The 20088-nt window shown below is 39.9% G+C and overlaps 1 protein-coding gene across 5 annotated transcripts in view; it reads left to right on the forward strand.

Moving 5' to 3' along the window:
- The window catches only part of igdcc3 (immunoglobulin superfamily, DCC subclass, member 3), a 143327-nt gene that overhangs the window by 95649 nt on the left and 27590 nt on the right, over positions 1-20088 (forward strand). For all 5 annotated transcript variants that reach the window (XM_054771557.1, XM_054771558.1, XM_054771559.1 and 2 more), the window contains 4 exons: positions 3028-3158; positions 3450-3587; positions 12110-12268; positions 18289-18454. In XM_054771557.1, the coding sequence (XP_054627532.1) occupies positions 3028-3158; positions 3450-3587; positions 12110-12268; positions 18289-18454 (594 nt within the window). The remainder of the gene's footprint in view (positions 1-3027; positions 3159-3449; positions 3588-12109; positions 12269-18288; positions 18455-20088) is intronic.

Consider the following 20088-nt stretch of genomic DNA (forward strand, 5'->3'; position numbering starts at 1 on the left):
GCCAGAAAAAAGTTGTACTTTAACGGGAAAAAGTGATTTTTATGAGAATAACATTGTAACATTATGAGAGAAAATAATGCCATTTTAGTAGCATAAAGTTTAAATATATAACAGAAAAAAAATGTTTTTCTTTAAGGCGGAATACAATGAAAAAGAAACAAAACAAAGAATAAAGTTATAATTTCTGGAAAATCAGGTTGGGGAGAAAGGGTGTATTAGAAGAATCGAGTCATAAAATGATGGGAATAAAGTTATAATATCACGAAAATAAAATTTACAAGAAAGTTGAAAAATGTGAAAAAACATTTTTTAAATACTCTGCAAAAATGGGAAAAAAACCAACAGTAATCTTACAAGAACAATGTCAAAATATTAGAGAAAAAAGTTGTAATATAACAAGAGAAAAGCTGCAGTTTTATGACAATAAAGTTGTAATGTTATTAGGGAAAATAATATCATTTTATTTGCATAAAGTTCAAATATTAAAGTAAAAAAATATATACTTCTTATGCCCAACAATCAAAACAAAGAGGTTTTTTTTTTTAGATTGGGGAAAATGCTATAATATTACGGGAATAAAGTGAACATATTATGGGAATAAAGTCATAATTACAAAAATAATATTTATAGGAGGAAAGTTGAAATATTTGGAATTTAAAAAAACAACAGCAAAAAAATGGGAAAAAAATGATGAAAGGCCGAAGTAAAATGAAAGTGGCAAAGTTGCATCCTTTCCTTTTACACTATGTGGCCCTCGCTGGAAAAAGTTTGGGCACCCCTGGACTATGCAGAAGCATAAATCAGCCAGGACTCTCTGTGTTTCCCACATCCTCCAGTTTAATGAAGCGCTACCAGGCCAGCCGTGAGACGTGTAGACTGTGTCCAAACTCAGGGTCTGCATCCTTCTGAGGGCTGCTGCCGTCATCGTGCAATGCAACGTGCAAATGCGGCCGGCAAATGTATCCTCTTGTGGGCATTGAGTGGGCATTTAGAGCAGCGTTCATTGCCGCACATATCCCAGGATTCTTTTACTCACCCTTGAATCATTGTGGTACAGAGAAGAAAGGTCTAAGTATTGATTTTGTTTACTCATTATTACATTGAACGAACGATATGTTAAGCCTTGTGGGACCTTTACAACCTTAAATTTCTGTTGACGTTCACTACTGAGCCTCCTCCTAGCCTGGCTGTGAGTGCAAGAAGCCTGATGTGCAGAGCTTCTTTCATTTCAGCCTTTGGAAGTTAAATACTTCTCTTAATCAATTCTTCGACGCAGAGAGATTGACTTGTGTCTTATTAACCGGTGGAAATGTTGTTGACGTACAAATATGCACCAAGGAGGAATCATTATTTTTCTCTGTGGCCATCACGTATACATGCTTTATTGGCAAATGTTGTGTTTGTTAGCGTTTAGGAATGTTTGCAACCCTGCTGTTTATGTGATCGTCTTCTCTAATGTGTTTACCTTGTCTCTTGCTGCTCACAATAACTATCCTGGAGGAAATGGGCTCATACAAAAAAAAGTATGTCAATTAATAAATATTATGCTGAAACTGCTGCTGTTTGACGCACCTATTTTCATGTGCTGACTAAATTGCAAATATCCACCCACCAAGAATAGAGAGCGATTCCCGCATGTTTACAATTCAGCATTAACGGCTCCTCAAATTTGCAGATTTTTAAATCTCCATAACGATAACGATTCATCAATACGTGCTCTTAGAAGAAGAGGAGGTACAGCATACATGCACCACTGTAGGAAAGCCCACATATTTTATATGTTTGTGTCTTTATGTTTCACTGACAATGTTTTTTTTAATCAAGCATGGAAATGTCACACTTTTTTCGGCGGTCCTTACATGTACCATGGTTACGTGTCATCGGAAGCACTAGGTAGCATGAGCCTAATGACCAGGTTGACTTTGATTCCATCTCTTCATGGATCGTCTTACATAATCATCCATTAGTGGTGAGTACCTACACATTTTAGACTTTAAATGCGTTTGGTAAGTGTGTGAGGGATATTTAGGGCTTCATACTGGATTGTGTCGTGAGCGAACAATGGCAATTGAAGAGAGCAGGGGACGGTTCGAGCCATTCATTGGTGGTCCCGGAATGTCACTCGGGCGAAAAGTGGGTTCTACTTTTAACAGGCCATGCAAATGGAATGAAAAATTATCGCTATATCGCGGTTCAGATATTGCTCCCTCACTATATTGCGTTTTTTTTTTTTTATTTTTTATAATTAATTAATAAATTAATAGATTGCTGTTTTGTGGTTGACTATGGCCTATTATTAGTGGGAAAAGTATTGAAAGCCCAGTTATATGTATTATTGTGGCCACCAGGCATCAGTAATGTTATGAGACATGACATTACCTTTCACACTGCATGGAGACTGGCTACTGAGCCAGCAGAGCCCAGTGGACATGCCATGGCTGAGATCGAGTGGAAAAAAAAAGGTTTCCTCTCATTCCGTGTGGAAGTGGTATGCTTTTGGATTCTTTGCCCTTCTTCCCCACTCCATTCGAAACACTTTCTTAAATGAATTCTAGAAATTCTGAACATACGGATGTTCTACATGAAACATGTATTTCAAAAACAGCTGAGCATGACTGCATGGCAGTGTTGCTGCACTGCATTCTCACAACAAAAATCGTACTTCTGCCCATCAGTACAACATCATCTGGAGGCAGAGTGGATAATCATGTCCTGCTCCCCATCCTTTTGCTCGGAGTCGGATTCTCAAGTCGGAAATTGAGAGCTTCACCGTTTGGAAGTCTAATACATTACTCTACCAGTCTGTCAATCTCATCTTTCCCCAGTCGAGGACAAGACCCCAGAATACTTACCCCCTCTACTTGAGGCAGAAATTCTCTCCCAACCACACAGGGCCACCAAACTGGAAAGACACTGTATCTTGTCTGTATACCTAGAAATGAAAAATAATACGGAAAGAGTGACAGAGGGCAGTTTGTAACGATATTGTATTATGTATATTGAATTTGGCCTTGTTTTCTTTTTCAGGTACACCCTTTTACCTACGGGCGTTCTGCAGATTACAGGAGTGCGTGAGCAGGACAGTGGAAAGTTCTGCTGTGTGGCTCATAACAGTGCAGGAGTGAAACACAGCGCTGAGGCCCTCCTTACCGTTTCAGGTTGTTACATTTCCCAACCCTAACGTCCACGTAGCACCAAACAGTCCTGCTTTTTCCTCGTGGAGCACACTATAGATTAATAGCTTTATGTTATATGGTCTGGATCCTGATCTTTTGTGTTCACTGTCACCACTCCAGTATATTCCCAAGATTTTCCGAAGCTATTGTTACTCTGCCGGATCTAAGAGATACACTATATCGGTCTGAGGCACTCTAGAGAAATTCAATTAAAGGATGCCATCCATCATTCTCATTCCTATCTTACATGTGCTTCTGTTTTCTTTCCCGCAGGTTCCCAGTCTTCTGTTTACAAAGAACCAATGATCCTAGTTGGGCCGGAAAACCTCACCCTCACTGTCCACCAAACCGCCATTTTGGAGTGTGTTGCCACAGGATACCCTCGGCCCATCGTTTCTTGGAGCAGGCTAGGTAATATGAAACTAACGAAGGTTTTGTCCACGTCAACACAAATACTTTCAAATACGCACATGTGAAAAAATGTCCATCCACCACCAGTGGAGTTTAAAAAAAAATGTCTGTCAAAATAAAAACACATTGACACATTGCCTGAAAAGTCAACTTGGTTGCACATCATAACGCTGCTGTTCATCTATGTATGTGTGCACTATTGTTAAAATCAGCGTTCACTTACACGGAGCCCAGAAACACAGCCGGCTAAAATGCTAAGAGCGTCGTACATGATTACAGTACTTCCTAGTTTATCGCTATTGCGGTTCATTGCTTCCAGGCCTGACCGAGATCAGTGAATTCACGCAAAGTAGGTTTTCTTATTTCTAAATTGAATATTTATGTAGTTAAGCATAGAAAATCTGTTTACAACCTTCTAAATATGCTTTTTAACATTACCAGAGCCCTGCAGACATGAAATAATACCCCTATTGTCACCTTTACACTTGTATTACCCAATATAGTAGACATAATAAGACAGAATAAGGCAAAATAATAACACTTGTGCTGCTGTATATGTGTTCCAGTGGCGTGGACAGGAAGTTACATTAGGTCTGGTGCCTTAACATTACTGACACCTAGTGACCAGGGTGGAATACTGCATATCATCACAACTTCTTTGAATGCTTCTTCTGAATGCCTTGTATTTTGTATTTTAGTTCATTTAGCCATGGTTATGCTGGAAAACGCTTAATTCAGGCAAACAATATGTACGATTTGCGTGAATATGTTTCTTTATTGGTAATAATAGGTCGTACTCGTGGGCAGCACGGTGGCCAAGTGGTTAGCATGTTGGCCACATAGTTAGGACATCTGGAAGATGCTCCGTTGGGCATCTCTGTGTGGAGTTTGCATGTTCTCCCCGTGCGTGGGTTTTCTCCGGGTACTCCGACTTCCTCCCACGTCCAAAAACATGAATGTTAGTTAAATTGGCGAGTTTAAATTTGTTTGTCTATATATGCCCTGGCTGGCGATCAGTTCAGGATGTACCCTGCCTCCCAGGCATAGGATCTGGTATAGGCTCCAGCATACCCCCGTGACCCTAAACACAGAAAAATGAATGAATGAAAGGTTGTATAAACTGCATGATTTATTAATTCAGATATATTTGAAAAATGGGATGCAGTGAATCCGCAAAATTTTAAGCGGGATTACTGTACATTAAAACTAGTTATTAAACACTCACATTGATTCAAACATGAAGCAATGCCCAATTAGTACGCACGGGGAGAACATGCAAATTCCACACAGACAGTTTCCAACCCAGATCTTCCCGCTCTCCTGACTGTGTGGCCAACATGTTAACCACTAGGCCACCGTGCGGCCAAATTGCCCGCTCATGCATTAGGTATCTGTATGAGTGTCTGTCCACGTTTGTTCGTGCAACACAGCCTTGATTTGCCTTGTATTGTCTGGTGTGTCTAGACACGTGATGCAACGGGACACATAAGGAATAAGCAAACATTGTGTTGATAACTACGTGCCTCGTCTCCTTATGAAGCCCAAGATGAGATCCTGGGGAATAATTGCTATGTGGGGCTGAGGCATATGCAATTAGCTTCCCCCTCCCTCAGCGCATATTTTTATTCTTGACTATCACTCGCATCTGCCTTGATCAGTTCTTCAATCTGGCATGTGTTTTCTTTAGCAATTATCAAATCTGATTTGCTGGCCTTTTGGTGCCCCTCCCCTCAAGCCGCCGAGGCATAATCACATTGACGGTTCAATCTTGCACAATGCCTTCAGAATGAAATGCTAACACGATGGGATTTGTACGTATTAGATTACAACAGGGAGGCTGGGAAAAGCCACAGAACGAATCTAATAGTTTCACATCAGTCTCTGCTTAACGCCGCTGTTTGTTTAGCCGGTTTTTCATTGAGCCGCACCACACCCTGCTGTAGCGCCAGCTCTTTCTTTTCTGACACTAAGTTAATTACTTCCCGGCGAAGGGAAAGTGAGAACGGAAGAAATGTAGTAGTAAAAGGAGCAAAAAGAACAAGACTGCTGTTGTTGAGACAAAGCTGGACTGTTACTTCTCAGTCCAGCAACTTTGCTAGTTTGTGGTGATGGAAACATCACAACATCACAAACGAAATTTAAAGTAATCATTTTCTTTTCGATTCATCAATACAAGATTACATCTTTTCTAAAAGCAAGTGTACGGTATCCCCCTAGCGACCCGAGTCTGACATGTGTTGGGTTTAGTTACTAGTTAGGACATTTTCAGAGTTTTTCACCTTATATTTGCTTTTGCACATCAGTACAGTGATCTTGTGCTCTCCGCGCACAGCAAATCCTGCGCAACAAAATAAAATCCACCCTGATAAAATAAAATAAATACATAACAATTTATTCTGTGCCGTTTTGCAACGCAACTCTGTGAGTGACGGGTGACAACAAGGGGTAACAACACCTTGACGAACACTGTGCAGCCAATGATGAAATACATACAGTACTTAGCACATCCCGGTGTTTTGCAGGTTAGTGTGTAGCTAAGTTGGTGCAGCGAAGGTCTGCTCTGAGCCAGTTTTCTGCGTGAAAAGTGTGGATTAAAATGAGTGGCTTAACCGTGTATGTGGTACTGGCATGCTTTTATTTTGATGGTCGGACTTACCGAATACGGGAAGGGACCGGAAGGTGGTTGTTTTTTTGGGGTTTAGACAAAAGTAAACATACAGCAAATATGGCATCACTTTCAAGTAAATTTCCAAAATGAAATAGTGCCAGAACAGGTTGCAGAAGTAGACATAATTAACCAAAATAAATGGTAAAAAAGAAAAGAAATGGAAAATGAAATGATAAGCTAGGTGTTTCCTGCAAGATTCAGATCGTTAATCGGATGATAGTTCCACAGCTTGTTTTGTCTGAGATGGGCAAAAAAGAAAGCTACATTGTGAAATACGCCTTGCTGATCTTTTGAACCCACTCGAATAGAAGTTGGACTACCTCAGGTTCTCAGGTGTGACACTACAAGTGATGGCGCTCACAGAGGTCGATGCTCAGGTCGTTTTTATGTATTAAGGACATATATTATGTGATTATTTTTTCACTGATGAATTTGTTGTACTGACATGTCTATGACATGCTTTGATCAAAAGACCCCAAGCATCCAAGCTTATCGCACACCTAAAACCCTCCATAAACAACCCTGTTTAGAGCAGCCGGTTTTTTGGGACTGACCTATGTCATGTAAAAGAGCCACTGCTCACCCAAGTAGGCTTGGAGACACATTTTCTGACATAGGCAGCTAACATAAAAAAGACATGCTTGTGTAATTACAAGACTTAATTATGACCTTGCTGCCTGACTTAACTCTCTATTTGAAATATATTAGTTTGTATTCAATGCTATTGACCAAAGGGGTTTATATTGGCCTACTGTAGGTGACTGCAGGAGGCTCCTGCCTCTGCATGTGTCCGGCACAATTCACATTCTCTGCATGGCCTTTTAACACATAAAACGTGAACCTAACAGACTCCAGATCGAAGTCTAAAAGGGATTAAAATGCCCCCTTGTCCCTTTAGCTAATAGCAGAGACAGACTCAAGCCATTGTTGGGGCTGAGACGATAGATAGGGAGCACAGGAAAGTGTGAGCTTATCGTGTAAATACCGATAGAGCAGCGGGGAGAACGGAGGGAAGGGGTCGATTGTGACCATAGATGTTACAGTAGATTAGACGTTGCAGTTAGTTTCTGGTGCCATCCTGGTGGTTAAACACCTCATTCACAAACATTCACATATGGCAAATTCAGGGTTAAACATTCACGGCCCTGCAAATTTGCTGATTTTTGGGAAGGGTGCAACAATACATGTGGTTCGATACAGTGGTCTTTGTTCGATACGCACTACAGTATGAATCAAATGACACTCAAAGCACTGGTCAAAGTCCCTTACTGATTTGCTGTTGCTCCCCCGCTGCAAAGATCCTGTCTCGAGCGGCATAAATGGTCCTCATTGCATATGTAGCAGCTACTTCCATGCAAAACCTTAAATAAAAACTCAGTTGCACTGTGCGTACCCTGAACTTCATTACAGAAATATGTTTTTCTTCACTTACTTGTTATTGCTGCTATTATTTTATGATGGACTGAAAAATTTTCTTATGGCTTATATTTTTTTATGTTTTGCCTTGACTTCGGCTGTGTGGTCATTTCCATAATTGTTTTGGTTTATTTTATAATTGGAATGTTTAATAGCAAACTGGATGTATAAATAATAGGGCTGTCAGTCGATTAAAATACTTAATCGTGATTAATCACATTTTTTCTCCATAGTTAACTCAAAATTAATCACATTTAATTGCAGATAAAAATACGTTTTTTAATCTATAATACGTAGGGATGTAAATCTCTGCGGTAAACGACTTCATACGCAACTACGATAACTACATCAAATTTCATGTAAAGGGATATCAATTTTGGAAATATGGGCCACTATTTATACAAGAATAACATACAGTTACAAATTCCACAGTTTTTGAATGCTTATTGAATGCGATTTGTCCCACCGTTTGAGGTATAATAATAAATAAATAATAATATAATTTATTATAATACATAATAAATAAGTTAAATTAGATCCTTATAAAGTAGATATGTTTTATAAAGTAGATATGTTTTAATGATGTGTTGATGACTAGCTAGTGGGCTGCTAGCGCTGCTGAATTGATAGAAGCCCCGACATAGCTGTCCTCGGCTATGCCTGCTGTTAACTAGCAGCTCGTAGCGAAAATTTAGCTTGCAGTTCCAAGCAAAAAATCTGCCTGCTTCAAAAAAAACATCCTCATTAGTTTGGACACTAGGTACCACTGAATAAATGGCAATACAAAAATACAGACAGAGCATAGGGCGTAGTCCGTGACAATTCCAATCACAGCGACAGTAGATACAAATAACATTGGTCTTGTTGTGAGAGCCATCTGCCAGGGCTTTGAAGCTAAATTGACCCTTTCTAATAAATATGAATAGCCCTTTCTTTCTCCATTTCTACTCAATATTTACTCCCGCTTGTAGCTCCATGGTGACCACTGCTTCCTCAAACTACAGCGTTGGCCGAGGGTCAAACAGGATGTGCGCAGGTTAATCGCGGGGAAAAAAAACTAGTGCCGTTAAAGGAAACTTACGTTGACTGGCTAACAATGCATTAACTTTGACAGCCCTAGTAAAATAATTAGGCTACAAATTGTTTATTTATTATTTATTTTCTGATTATGTTTGGGTTGGTGCTGTTTTATATTTGTTTTATATGTTTCAAACTTGTGCGTATGCACCGCAGAAAATGAAGCAGGCATTCATTTCAAAAACTGTACTATTGAGTTGAAACAAATGTTGGTCATTTCAATATAATGCAATTTGCAAAAGACATTAAAATATAATAGACACACACATATGTAATTATATGTATATCATTTTTTTCAGAAGAATTCACCACTGGTCGGTCATAATTTATGAATACATAATGCATATGCATATGATAATGCAGGTAAAAGACAACAAAGGTCAAATGTACAGTCCGCAACTTTTACATGTTTTTGTCTTTATGCTTCACTGATGTTTTTTCGTCAAGCTTTAAAATTTTTCGCCTTGTTCGGCGGTCCTTGAACGCACCATACTTGCGTACTGTGAATGGCAACAGCGTGACTGGGATGCCGTCTGTGCAGGGAGGTTTCTGGAGCTGAGTCTTAATGTATAAGAATCTCTTGTTGCAAATGTTGATCCAAAATCGGAGGAGAGCGCCAACTTCAAGCTAGCAGGAGGGGGGTGCAGAGGGGAATATCAAATCCTCGCAATGTTTGTTCTTTCACTAAATAAACTGGATCTTTTTGGTTTGATTTGGTTTGGTTTGGTTTATTTGAACATGAAGGTTACAATGGAATACATCTCGTGAATCATTCTTTGACAGTTCCACATGTCCAAAAGGAGTAGGAAGAAGCAAATTTAATCCTACCCCCCTTCCGATCTACATCTAGTACAGTACATGTTGTTCACTTCCTGCATTCCATGTCATGTTTTCAGTGATAGTCAGGATAACACATTATAGATAACGGTAAGATAGCCCTCCCCCCCAAAAAAAGAAAGAAGAAAAAAAAATTATATATATATATATATATATATATATATATATATATATATATACATACACATACAATAATAATAATAATAATGATGACAATACTAAAATACTAAATAAATAATAAAAAAAAGAACAAAGCTTTTTTCTTTTTTTTTTAAATACAACAAGGAAAATTATTTAAAAAAAAAATAAAAATAAAAATTAAATTAAATTAAATTAAAAAAAATAAATAACAAACCTGACAGAACAATCAGGACTCTTCTGCCTTGTATTTAGCAAATATCAACTGCTTGTATTGTTTTTTGAATTTGCTCATCTCTGTACATTGTTTGAGTTCTTTACTCAATCCGTTCCATAATTTAATTCCACACACGGAAATGCTGTGGGTTTTCAGCGTTGTTCTCGCATATAAATGTTTTAGGTTTAATTTTCCTCTAAGATCAAGAACTCTGGCCTCTGGTCCTCCATTTGCTTTGATGAAGATTTTGCAGTTTGCACTCCATGTTCCTTGAATCTTTCCTTGCTTCCTCAGATCACGTGCTTTCTTCGCAATCTCAGCGTTGCGCTTGGTCAGGTGGTCATTCATGTAGACATTTGTTCCTTTCAGCTTCTTTCCCTGTTTCAGCAGAGCAACCTTGTATTTCCTATTAGTGAATTTGACGATGATGACGGGTGTTGTACGGTTCCTCCCATACAGTGGGATGCAAGTATCAATAGATTGGATGTCTACATCTACATTCTTTGATTGCAAGAAATCAACAACTTGTTGCTCTGTTGAGGCGACATCCATTTCGTCTGGTTCTTCAGTATTCGCCACTGCTCTGGCATCGGACCTTGGTTTGATTCGAAGTCCTGTCACGACCACGTCATTCATTCGCGTGTTCTGATCCATGTCATCTATGGTGTTTTTCAGCTTCTCAATGATTTTATCCTTTTCTTCACATTCATTTTTGAGTGTGGCTCCCAGTGCATCATAACTTTCCTGTAATTTTTTATTCTCCACTCTCAGACCTTGCATTTCCTTCCTTAATATCCCCATTTCATTTTGAAATGCTTCTCTCTGAACTTGAACTTGCTCTTTCATACCTTGCATTTCTCTTTGTTTGGCGTTGGTAGTCTCTAGCACACTGTAAGTGAGTTTTTGCAGGGAGTTGGAATTCTCCACAAGTTGCTGCATCTGTTTTCCATAATCCTCCATGGTTTTCGCCATGGTATACTCACTCTTTTCCATTGAACTTCTTTCTTGCTTTTTTGCGCGGTGTTTAACCTTCTGCAAGGCTGTCGCTGTTGCTTTGTCTATATTTCCACTCAAGTGTGTCATCTGGTTAACTGTGTCATCCTTGTTGGGTCTCGGCGGCGGTTGTGGTAGTAGGTGAGCACCTCTGGTTGTCACAGGAATCTGTTCTAGATCGACATCTTCCGTATATATGACTGAATCTGGAGTACTTGGACCAGAACTGCTAGAGCCACCGCTTGTTACGCTTCTTCTCCCTCGAGCCTTTGACATTGTTACTGTTGCTTGGTAACGCCGTCAGTTAGCCGTTGGCTTGTGGTGCAATGCCTTCGGTGATTAATCTTCGTTATAACGGCGAGTTTCTCTCTCACCAGTATCTCACCAAAGTCCCACCAGTCCTCGTGGGCCGAAAAAGCTGCACAGGAAAACTCCAAATATTATCCTGTTATTAAAATCAGGCTTCAAACCGCGGCTAGCATGATAGCTTGCTTGTAACGGCTGTCGGCTCCACCTGATTGTCTCTTTTGGTGAGTTTAGTCCACTCGCGGGTCCGAATTGAGGCAGAAGTCTCAGCACTCACTTGCAGAGTTGTAATCACAAGTTGTGATCTCGAACTGTATTCACCAAGGTCGCAAAAGTTTAAAACTCCGGTAATAGTGGACGGAGCTTTTCCGTGAGCGTCCTTTCCGTACAACAGGAAGTGAACAGAGTGTGTATTTTGGGGAAATACACTGAATTAAATTGACTGCAAGAGCACTCAGAGAGCCTATTAAACATTTTGGGCTTGTGAAATACACAGTAAAGAGATTGCATCAGGGTCTGAGTGTGTTAAATGGGATTTTTCATGTTAAACACACAGTATTATGATATCAATAGAAATGTTTTCATCACATGATCTATAAGTGGCGAATAATGGAAATTTAATAGGAGCCTATTTGGAAGAATAGCATGAAACATTCAGAGTTATAATGTCTACTTAAAAATGCACATCGAATATTGCTATGAAAATAACAATCTTTCCAGAGGTAATTAGTAATATTTGCTGACTGGGCAGGCACCCACGTACACGCTCTGTACGCACTGTCGTCCTCACTGGTCCTCACTTGAATGATCCTCTATACCATTTTTCATCTAGTCCTCTTAACTGACTGCTCTCCTTTCCTCTCTCTTTAGACGGGCGCCCTATTGGTGTGGAGGGAATCCAAGTGCTTGGCACCGGCAACTTGATGATTTCCGACGTTGGTGTGCAGCACTCAGGGGTTTACGTGTGTGCCGCGAACAAACCGGGGACCCGCGTTCGTAGGACTGCTCAGGGTCGTCTCGTGGTCCAAGGTGAGTTGAAGAAAGCAGTGTTTCATTCTCAAAATTCTGACCGATATGAGGGAATTATGACGTCATACCGATACATTTGATTATATTAAAACGCTCCGATCACGCGAGATGACCTTTTTTTCTCGCGCCTGTAACTTCCTCGGAGCTCACTTGTTAAACTTCACTGTTTCAGATGAAGACATTTAACCAAATGCTCTGCAACGAGGGGAAAAAAAAAACATCCAGCACACAAAAAACCTTATCAGCCACCTGACACCATCGCTAAGACGGCTGGGGCTTGTTGTGCCGCGACATTTGAAAAGTGCAAAATGTTCTGCCAGAGACCAGAGACCTAACCGGCTGCTTGCTGCGTGTGCCTGAATACAGTGCGCTTTGCCGGGCCAAGCCGGGTGGCTCCTCCCACTCTATACTCCGGCTCTCCTCACCTCCATAGCGGCACACCGGCTGCTTGGAACATGTGTCCGAACATAGTGCACCTTTCTGGGCCACAGCCGGTGGCTCCCTCCTGTCTATAGTCTGGTTCTCCTGAGAGTAGTGATGTGGAGGTAGTAATGTCATGATATTTGATTACGACAAATCAGCAGGTACAGTTGGTCAAATCCAACGTTGTTTGAGTCCTTCATATCTAGGTGTGCGCAAATTACAGTTAATCCTTTAGGTGCCAGAGTTTTTTTCATTTTCGACACTACTATATCAAAAGGTAAATGAGAAAAAAATCATCAATATGCCCCAAAGTTTGTGATGGGAGTAAATTCACTCATTTAATCAGCATATTATGACATCACAAGGCTCTGAATTTGCCAAGCAAATCCAGCCATCATGATCGTCATTTACAGTGGGATCTTGAACACCACTGCTGCTTCCACCGCTATTACTTGTATAATAGAGACAGATATAAAGTATCGAGCTATCTATCTATTATGCCTGTGAATACTCTCATTCATCCAGGTCATTGTATTCTCAGGTCATATCAATTACCTATTTGCGGTGCGTTTTTGCTGAGGAGTCTCCCGCCATTCCTGCTACCCTCCTCACCAGTAGCGATTTTTTGACAACCCATCTCGTCCCCCCTTGCCACCCCGAACACGGTGAATCAAAGCATCGGCTCAAGTATGCTACGTGTGTTCTATAAACTTCTCAACCTTGCATAGAAACATGCCTGCAAATGTTGCTCAGATTGAAGTTACAGATGTCCACCATCTCCTGGTGTAAAGTATTACAGGCACCATATTTGGCACTTAAAGGGCTATGTATAAATAAAAAAAAGTAGAAGTGAGTAAAAGTTATAGGGTACCTGTATCGGTCTGGAAAAAATATTGTGCATCTCTACTCAAAATCCAAGTCGGTTGATTGTAATTCAGTTTAAACCTGGGCTGTCCCCGATACACCTTTTTACTGATATTGCAGCCTTGAGTGTTGGCCGATACCGTGGTCACTGCTCCTCTGTTCTCGCCACTTCACAGTCAGTTGTTAGATGAACAAAGCATAGTCTGATGCCGGATTCGCCAATATTCATCCAATTAAGTCTAATTGGAGTCTAAGTCTAATCTAATTCTTCTTCTGTTTGCTAATAACATTTGACATGTAACTGGTTGGAGGGGGCGCGTCTCTCTAGCGGTGACTGGGGTTGGGGGGCCGAAATCGACCCTTGACCCCTGACCAGTCACAACAGAGTAGGTGTGTTTGGCCAAGAGGAGAAGAATGCAGATTTACCTTTGACACAACTAAACTTACTATAGTGACCCACTGGGGGTCCAAAATCTTTTAAAAGTCCCTGAAATGAGCAGGATAGGCAGGATCCACAATTCTTAACTAGTCCTTCTCATTCAAATATGATCCAACGCTTGATGTGTCGACAAGGTGAGATAGAATTGTATGGATTTGACCAGTCAGAAAACATCTTGCATTCTTGCATGTTTGGGGGAAAAGTAAATATATGTATATATACTATTATGGGAATAAAGTCATAATATTCCGAAAAAAAATTTACCAAGATCATTTAAGAAAAAAGTTGAACTATTTGGAAAAAATAATTTTAAAAAACCCAGCAAAAATGGAGAGAGATAGCTGAAAAAGGCATAATATAAGGAGAAAAAGTCAAAATGTTGATGCTAATCACACAAATCGGACATGTGTTCTTTAGAAAACATCTTGCATTCACCCTATTCTCCGTGGCAGTATTGATCCTGATCAATATTTCATTTTATCTTCTTGTCAAGTCAAAGACAAGCATTTCATCCCCAGAGGAGTAAAGAAAAAAAACAGGTGTTAACTGTGTCACTGTCTGTGTTTTGTCTCTGGCTAGAAATAATTGACTGTTAATGCCATACATGTCCAGATGTGCTGAAAGTTATTCAACCATCGCTTTTATTTCTCTTGATTTGCTAAATTTAAAAACCTGCTGTAGTTTGCACTAAACGGTCACAATTTTTTGGACTGTCGAAAGTGTGCATTTAAAAATAAATGTCATTTTCAATAGGTAAGGATAAGGTATCATATGTACACAGGGAAAAAAGCTGGCAGCTCAGTCGCCAGTCAATCACAGTGCACATATCGACTCACAAGCACTCACACTCGCATTCACACCTATTTAGAGAATTCAACTAACATGGTATTAAAAGTATCCCGGAAAGAAAGTGAAACCAACAAAAAAGTACTAACAATGGTGAAAAACATCTTCTTCAGGCACACGATCAGACACAGCTTGCTTCAAACTCAACTCCTAGAAGGAAAAATAGAGGAAAAAGACTAAAACCTGAGGGAAAGCTAAAAACCCGTGCTGGCGTTGAACCATGACCACCAACCTTCAGCCAGAGGACGGAACTAAATGTTGTATTGTCCAGCCGGGACTTCAAAGTGACACAAAGTGTTCAATTCGACTGTTAAATTTAGATCAGGGATGTACAAAGTCATTTCATTGGCCCGTGGCACATTCTTGGAAAATGGAATTTTCCAAGAAAAAAAAGGGAAAAGTGGGAAAAATCAGCAGTGATTTTCAAAGAACAGAGTCCAAATATTTAAAAAAAGTTGTAATCTAACAAGAAATAGTCCTAATTTAGGATAACTGGGAATAACATAATATTATGAGGAAAAATAACGTCATTTTAGTAGCATAAAGTTGACATAGTAAAGAAAAAAAAATCTTTTTTTAAAAGTTGGAATATTATGAGAAACTAGAAAACCAACAATTAAAGTTGTAGTTTTTGGAAATGTTAGGTTAATTGGAGACTCTAAATTGTCCATGGGTATGAATGTGAGTGAATGGTTGTTTGTCTATATGTGCCCTGTGATTGGCTGGCGACCAGTCCAGCATGTACCCCGCCTGTCGCCCGAAGTTAGCTGGGATAGGCTCCAGCATGCCCCCGCGACCCTAATGAGGATAAGCGGCATAGAAAATAGATGGAAGGATGGTGTTGCGGAAAAAGTTATAATGTTACAAGAATAAAGTCAAAATATTATGGGAATAAATAGTTGAAAAATTGAAACAAAAAGAAAAAAATAACAGCAGAGATAGAAAAAAATCGGAAGAATAATGTCAAAACATTAAGAGAAAAAGGGTTGAAATATATAAGAAATATATATAAGAAAAGTTTTATTTTGAAGTTGTAATGTTATGAGAAATAAACAAACAAAATAAAGTTGCATTTTTTGGAAAATTAGGTTGGGGGAAAAAAAATTTACCAAGATCATTTATGAAAAAAGTATTTGGAAAAAATAATTTTAAAAAACCCAGCAAAAATGGAGAGAGATAGCTGAAAAAGGCATAATATAAGGAGAAAAAGTCAAAATGTTGATGCTAATCACACAAATCGGACATGTGTTCTTTAAATACAGTAATTGTACTGTACGGTACTGTAAAGAGCGCACCGGTATACAAGCCCCCACCCACAACATTTAAAGAGAAAAAAAGATATGTACATATATATATAGGCCGCACCGCTCTATAAGCCTCAGGTGTCCACATTATAACATGGAATATTTAGTGCACAGGAAGATATTGCACAGAAAATGTTTTTAAACGTTTAATTAAATACATGCTTTTTTCCAAACAGTGCATGTAACATGGCTAGTTAAACAGTAGCCTACCAGAAATGTTACTCATCGCCGTCTTCATCTTCCTCCTGGGAATTAAAACCACTTAAAGTCGTCTTCTTCTGCATCACAATTGAACCGCCTCATAATTTCTTCGTCTCACACTTTGTCAGTTCGCTCTCTCTTGTTTTTGTTCTCAGAGCCACTTTTGTCTCAAGGCAAATTAACCCTTTATCTTGAGCTGTCGTCTTCATCACGCAGTAGCCCAGCCTTTCGAAACCTGTTTTTTTGACACACTATAAAAACAGACAGACTCCAAACCTTGCAATCCAACCTCCACTCGATGTTCCCAGCGTCACTCGTTACATCCGATGATGAGACGTGAGAAGCAGTCCAAGCAGTCCAAACAGAAGGTGCAGTAATTCTGCACGAGCACAAACTCACTTAAGGATGGTCAGCTCAAACGGGATGTTAGCGCCCACTTCACTCATCCAATTCACTACTTCCTGAAGCGGCACGCTAAGCATCATGGGAACCGTAGTTCTTTTGGCCATAAATGAGCCACATCACTGTATAAGCTGCAGGGTTCAAAGCGTAAAATAAAAGTAGCGGCTTATGCACTGAAAATGACAGTGTATTGCGTATCTCTTCTTAGCATATTGGATTGGTTTTTAGCCTTTTTTCACAAAATGAAAAATGTCAAAAATGTCCGAGGTTCCACTACATGTGGTAAAGTAAATGTTTTAACACCCCTGTTAATTTAATGTATTTACTATGGGAACATGCTTTGCTATATCGCAGTTACTTCCTGCTTCCTGTTATTATGGGAAATATGAGTTATTCATTCACTCCCGAATGTGATCCGATACGAGAGCTACACATTCTGCCTCTGCAAAGACAACAAATGTTCTGTTTTGAATGAGACTATCCATTTAATAATATATTCCTGTAGTTTATTTGTACGGAAGCGGTAAAATCTATTTGTGCAAATTGTTAAATCCCGCAAGTTCTTATTTTCAGTGCATGCGGCATTCCTCTAACAGGCAATATGTTCTCCAGCATTCAACCCTCTAGTGATGAGTGTGAGATATTAGCAAAACACGCTTTCTTAATTAGCAGGCATAGATAATTCATGGTAATAGTTCAAATCATGTTGAATTGCTGAATACACCGGAGTCTAGTTAAATGAAAGCATCAACTGGGAACCAAACTTCAGCAGAAGCAAACTGTAATTACTTACTGTGATTTAAAGTATCCATAAAGTCCCTGCCCAGCTCCATATGAATAAGTTATCACCTGTAATTGACCACGGGTGCTTGCCTGTGGCATGGGATGAGACATAATATGATGAAACTGCAGTTTACTTTCATGTGTTTAAGTGTTTTAAAGCACATTAAGCTTAACAGATGCTCTTCTGCACGCATCTTTCTGCTATTTCCCTGTTTGCACACGACTAGGCGAGCTGATCATCCTGCTAACCGACGCCAAATTACATCTGCGAAAAACATTAAACCTTTACAGCCTCTTCATTTGAATGAAAATAGCTTCCTGTACATACAGGAGGTTGGGGTGGGCGATACTGCAAATTTTGGTATTGATTTGATACCAAATAAATACAGCACCAGTGTTGACGATACCGATACTGAAGATGAGGGTTGTGGGGGTATGCTGGAGCCTATCCCAACTTACTTTAGCCTCTCATCTCCGCAACCCTAGTGAGAATAAGCAGAATAAAAGATGGATGGATGGACATGCAGAAAACAATTGCATGTAAAAGTAAAAAAAAAAAATTGTAAAACTATCAAAGTGTGTTTTGTGTTTTGGCTTTCTGGAATGGATTCACTGGATTTACATGATGTCTTTTGGGAAAAAATGATTCGGTTAACGTCCGTTTTGTATTCGGATCGCCCCCGACACACGGTAGCATGTCAAATCATTCTACTCACGTTTTGATTTCTCACACTTTGGTGATTTGCCTCTTGTCTCAGCTCCTGCAGAGTTTGTTCAACCTCCGCAGTCTATCGCTCGACCCGTGGGGACCACCGCCATCTTCACATGCCAAGCCCAGGGTGAGCCGGAGCCCCAGCTCACTTGGTTGAAGAACGGCCAAATCTTAGAGCCCGGGGGCCATGTCAAACTCAGGAACAACAACAGGTAAGGGGGAAAAAACAAAGCATTTATTGTCCTGTTTTGCATTCTAATATATTTACACCTGTTTAAAACTAACAAAAGCCCTGCAGTTAAATGTCCTATTTGTGGTGTTTTGCTCTCCCCGGGAGGTTATATTTATATCTGTGAGGTTTTGTTTCTTTGTTTATTAGTGTGTGTGTGTGCGACCTTCAGCATAGGTGTTCGTCTGGGAATATTCCCAGGCAAGTCACGGGTAAATGTGCAAGCAATGGCTAGTTTCGGTTTCGATTTCGGTTATATCGACAGCCGCTTATGTTGACATCAGTCAGCCAGTCCGAGATCTGGCGCTCCCTTATTTCTTTATTTTTACAACACTTTAATAATATGATTGTCTGTGCGGCTTGTCATTACAATTCCGTACAGTAGGGGGCACTAGCACTAACAACGCTAATGCAATTATTTATTAATCCGACACATCGTGGATGTGAATTTTTTTCAACCTGACAAAAAAAAAAAATCCCAGGAACGTTGCCATGTGGACATAGCAGTTTTGCATCATAAGCAGTCATGGAAATTAGACATACTATATGTCATGATCACACTTGCAGTCAGGACTGTAACATGATTACCACACATTTTTATGACCATAAGTCTTAATGAAGCAATTAAGCAATGTTTGAATCATTAAGGAACACAATTTTGCATTGCCGGGCCGTGATAAATCCCTCTGGGTGGTGTTTCTCCATCAGCTCGGTAGGTTTAACGCCGCAGCCGTCTGATTTAATGCTGGTCTTTGTATGTGTGAAGCATATTGGCTAGATGTTGGATGCTTTCCCATGGTGGTCCCCTAGAGTGTGATGAGTGCTGTAGGACCGTGTTTTCACACCATAAAGTCTACACGCTGCAGGGGATGTTTTATCGGGTTGCTGGATGTGGCATTGCAAAAGCATCTTCCAGATCATTTAGATGACGAATTGCAACATTGTTCCCACTTCTACACACCTACCTTTTTATTATCGTCTAATTGCACGAAGTGTATTGAAATAATCTTGGCTTCATTTCATGGTTGCATTGTTGCAAATAATTGATCATACTGAGAAAGTTTCTTGTGCATATTACACAAGACTATTGTCAACACAGATAAATCAAACTGCATGGTTGTTCTGTAACATACCACGATGCACAAAATGTGCCATTTTTTCTCTCAGTGCAGGCAGGCAGTCAGCCGCTGCTCAGGGTTTTATAAGTAAAAAGTAGGGAGTAAGTATATTACATATGCATGAAAAAGATCAATAGTTACAGTGTGGTGCAGCAAGTATAGGGAGCACAGACCACCATCACTCATGTGCGCTGATGCACTCCTGCTTGCATCCGCCAGCTGACACTGTATTAGGGAGACTGGGAAGAGGAGAGGGAGAAAACAAATGAGGCACCACGTTTGGTTGCAGGAAAAAACATGAAAAATAGCCGACCAAACGCAAAGTGATGAGTGGGCAAAAAAGAGCATATGAGAAGATAAAGCGGTCATAATCAGAGCATCACAGTGTTTCCACCAGGCACCATTAGTGTATGACCTGCTATAATGTGGATGTCATGCTTCACAAACCCTCCTCTGATTGCTGAGGGAGCCAGACTTCATCATGTAATCTACCATTAGC

Source organism: Dunckerocampus dactyliophorus, chromosome 3 (genome assembly GCF_027744805.1).
Source record: "Dunckerocampus dactyliophorus isolate RoL2022-P2 chromosome 3, RoL_Ddac_1.1, whole genome shotgun sequence".
NCBI classification, from domain to species: domain Eukaryota; kingdom Metazoa; phylum Chordata; class Actinopteri; order Syngnathiformes; family Syngnathidae; genus Dunckerocampus; species Dunckerocampus dactyliophorus.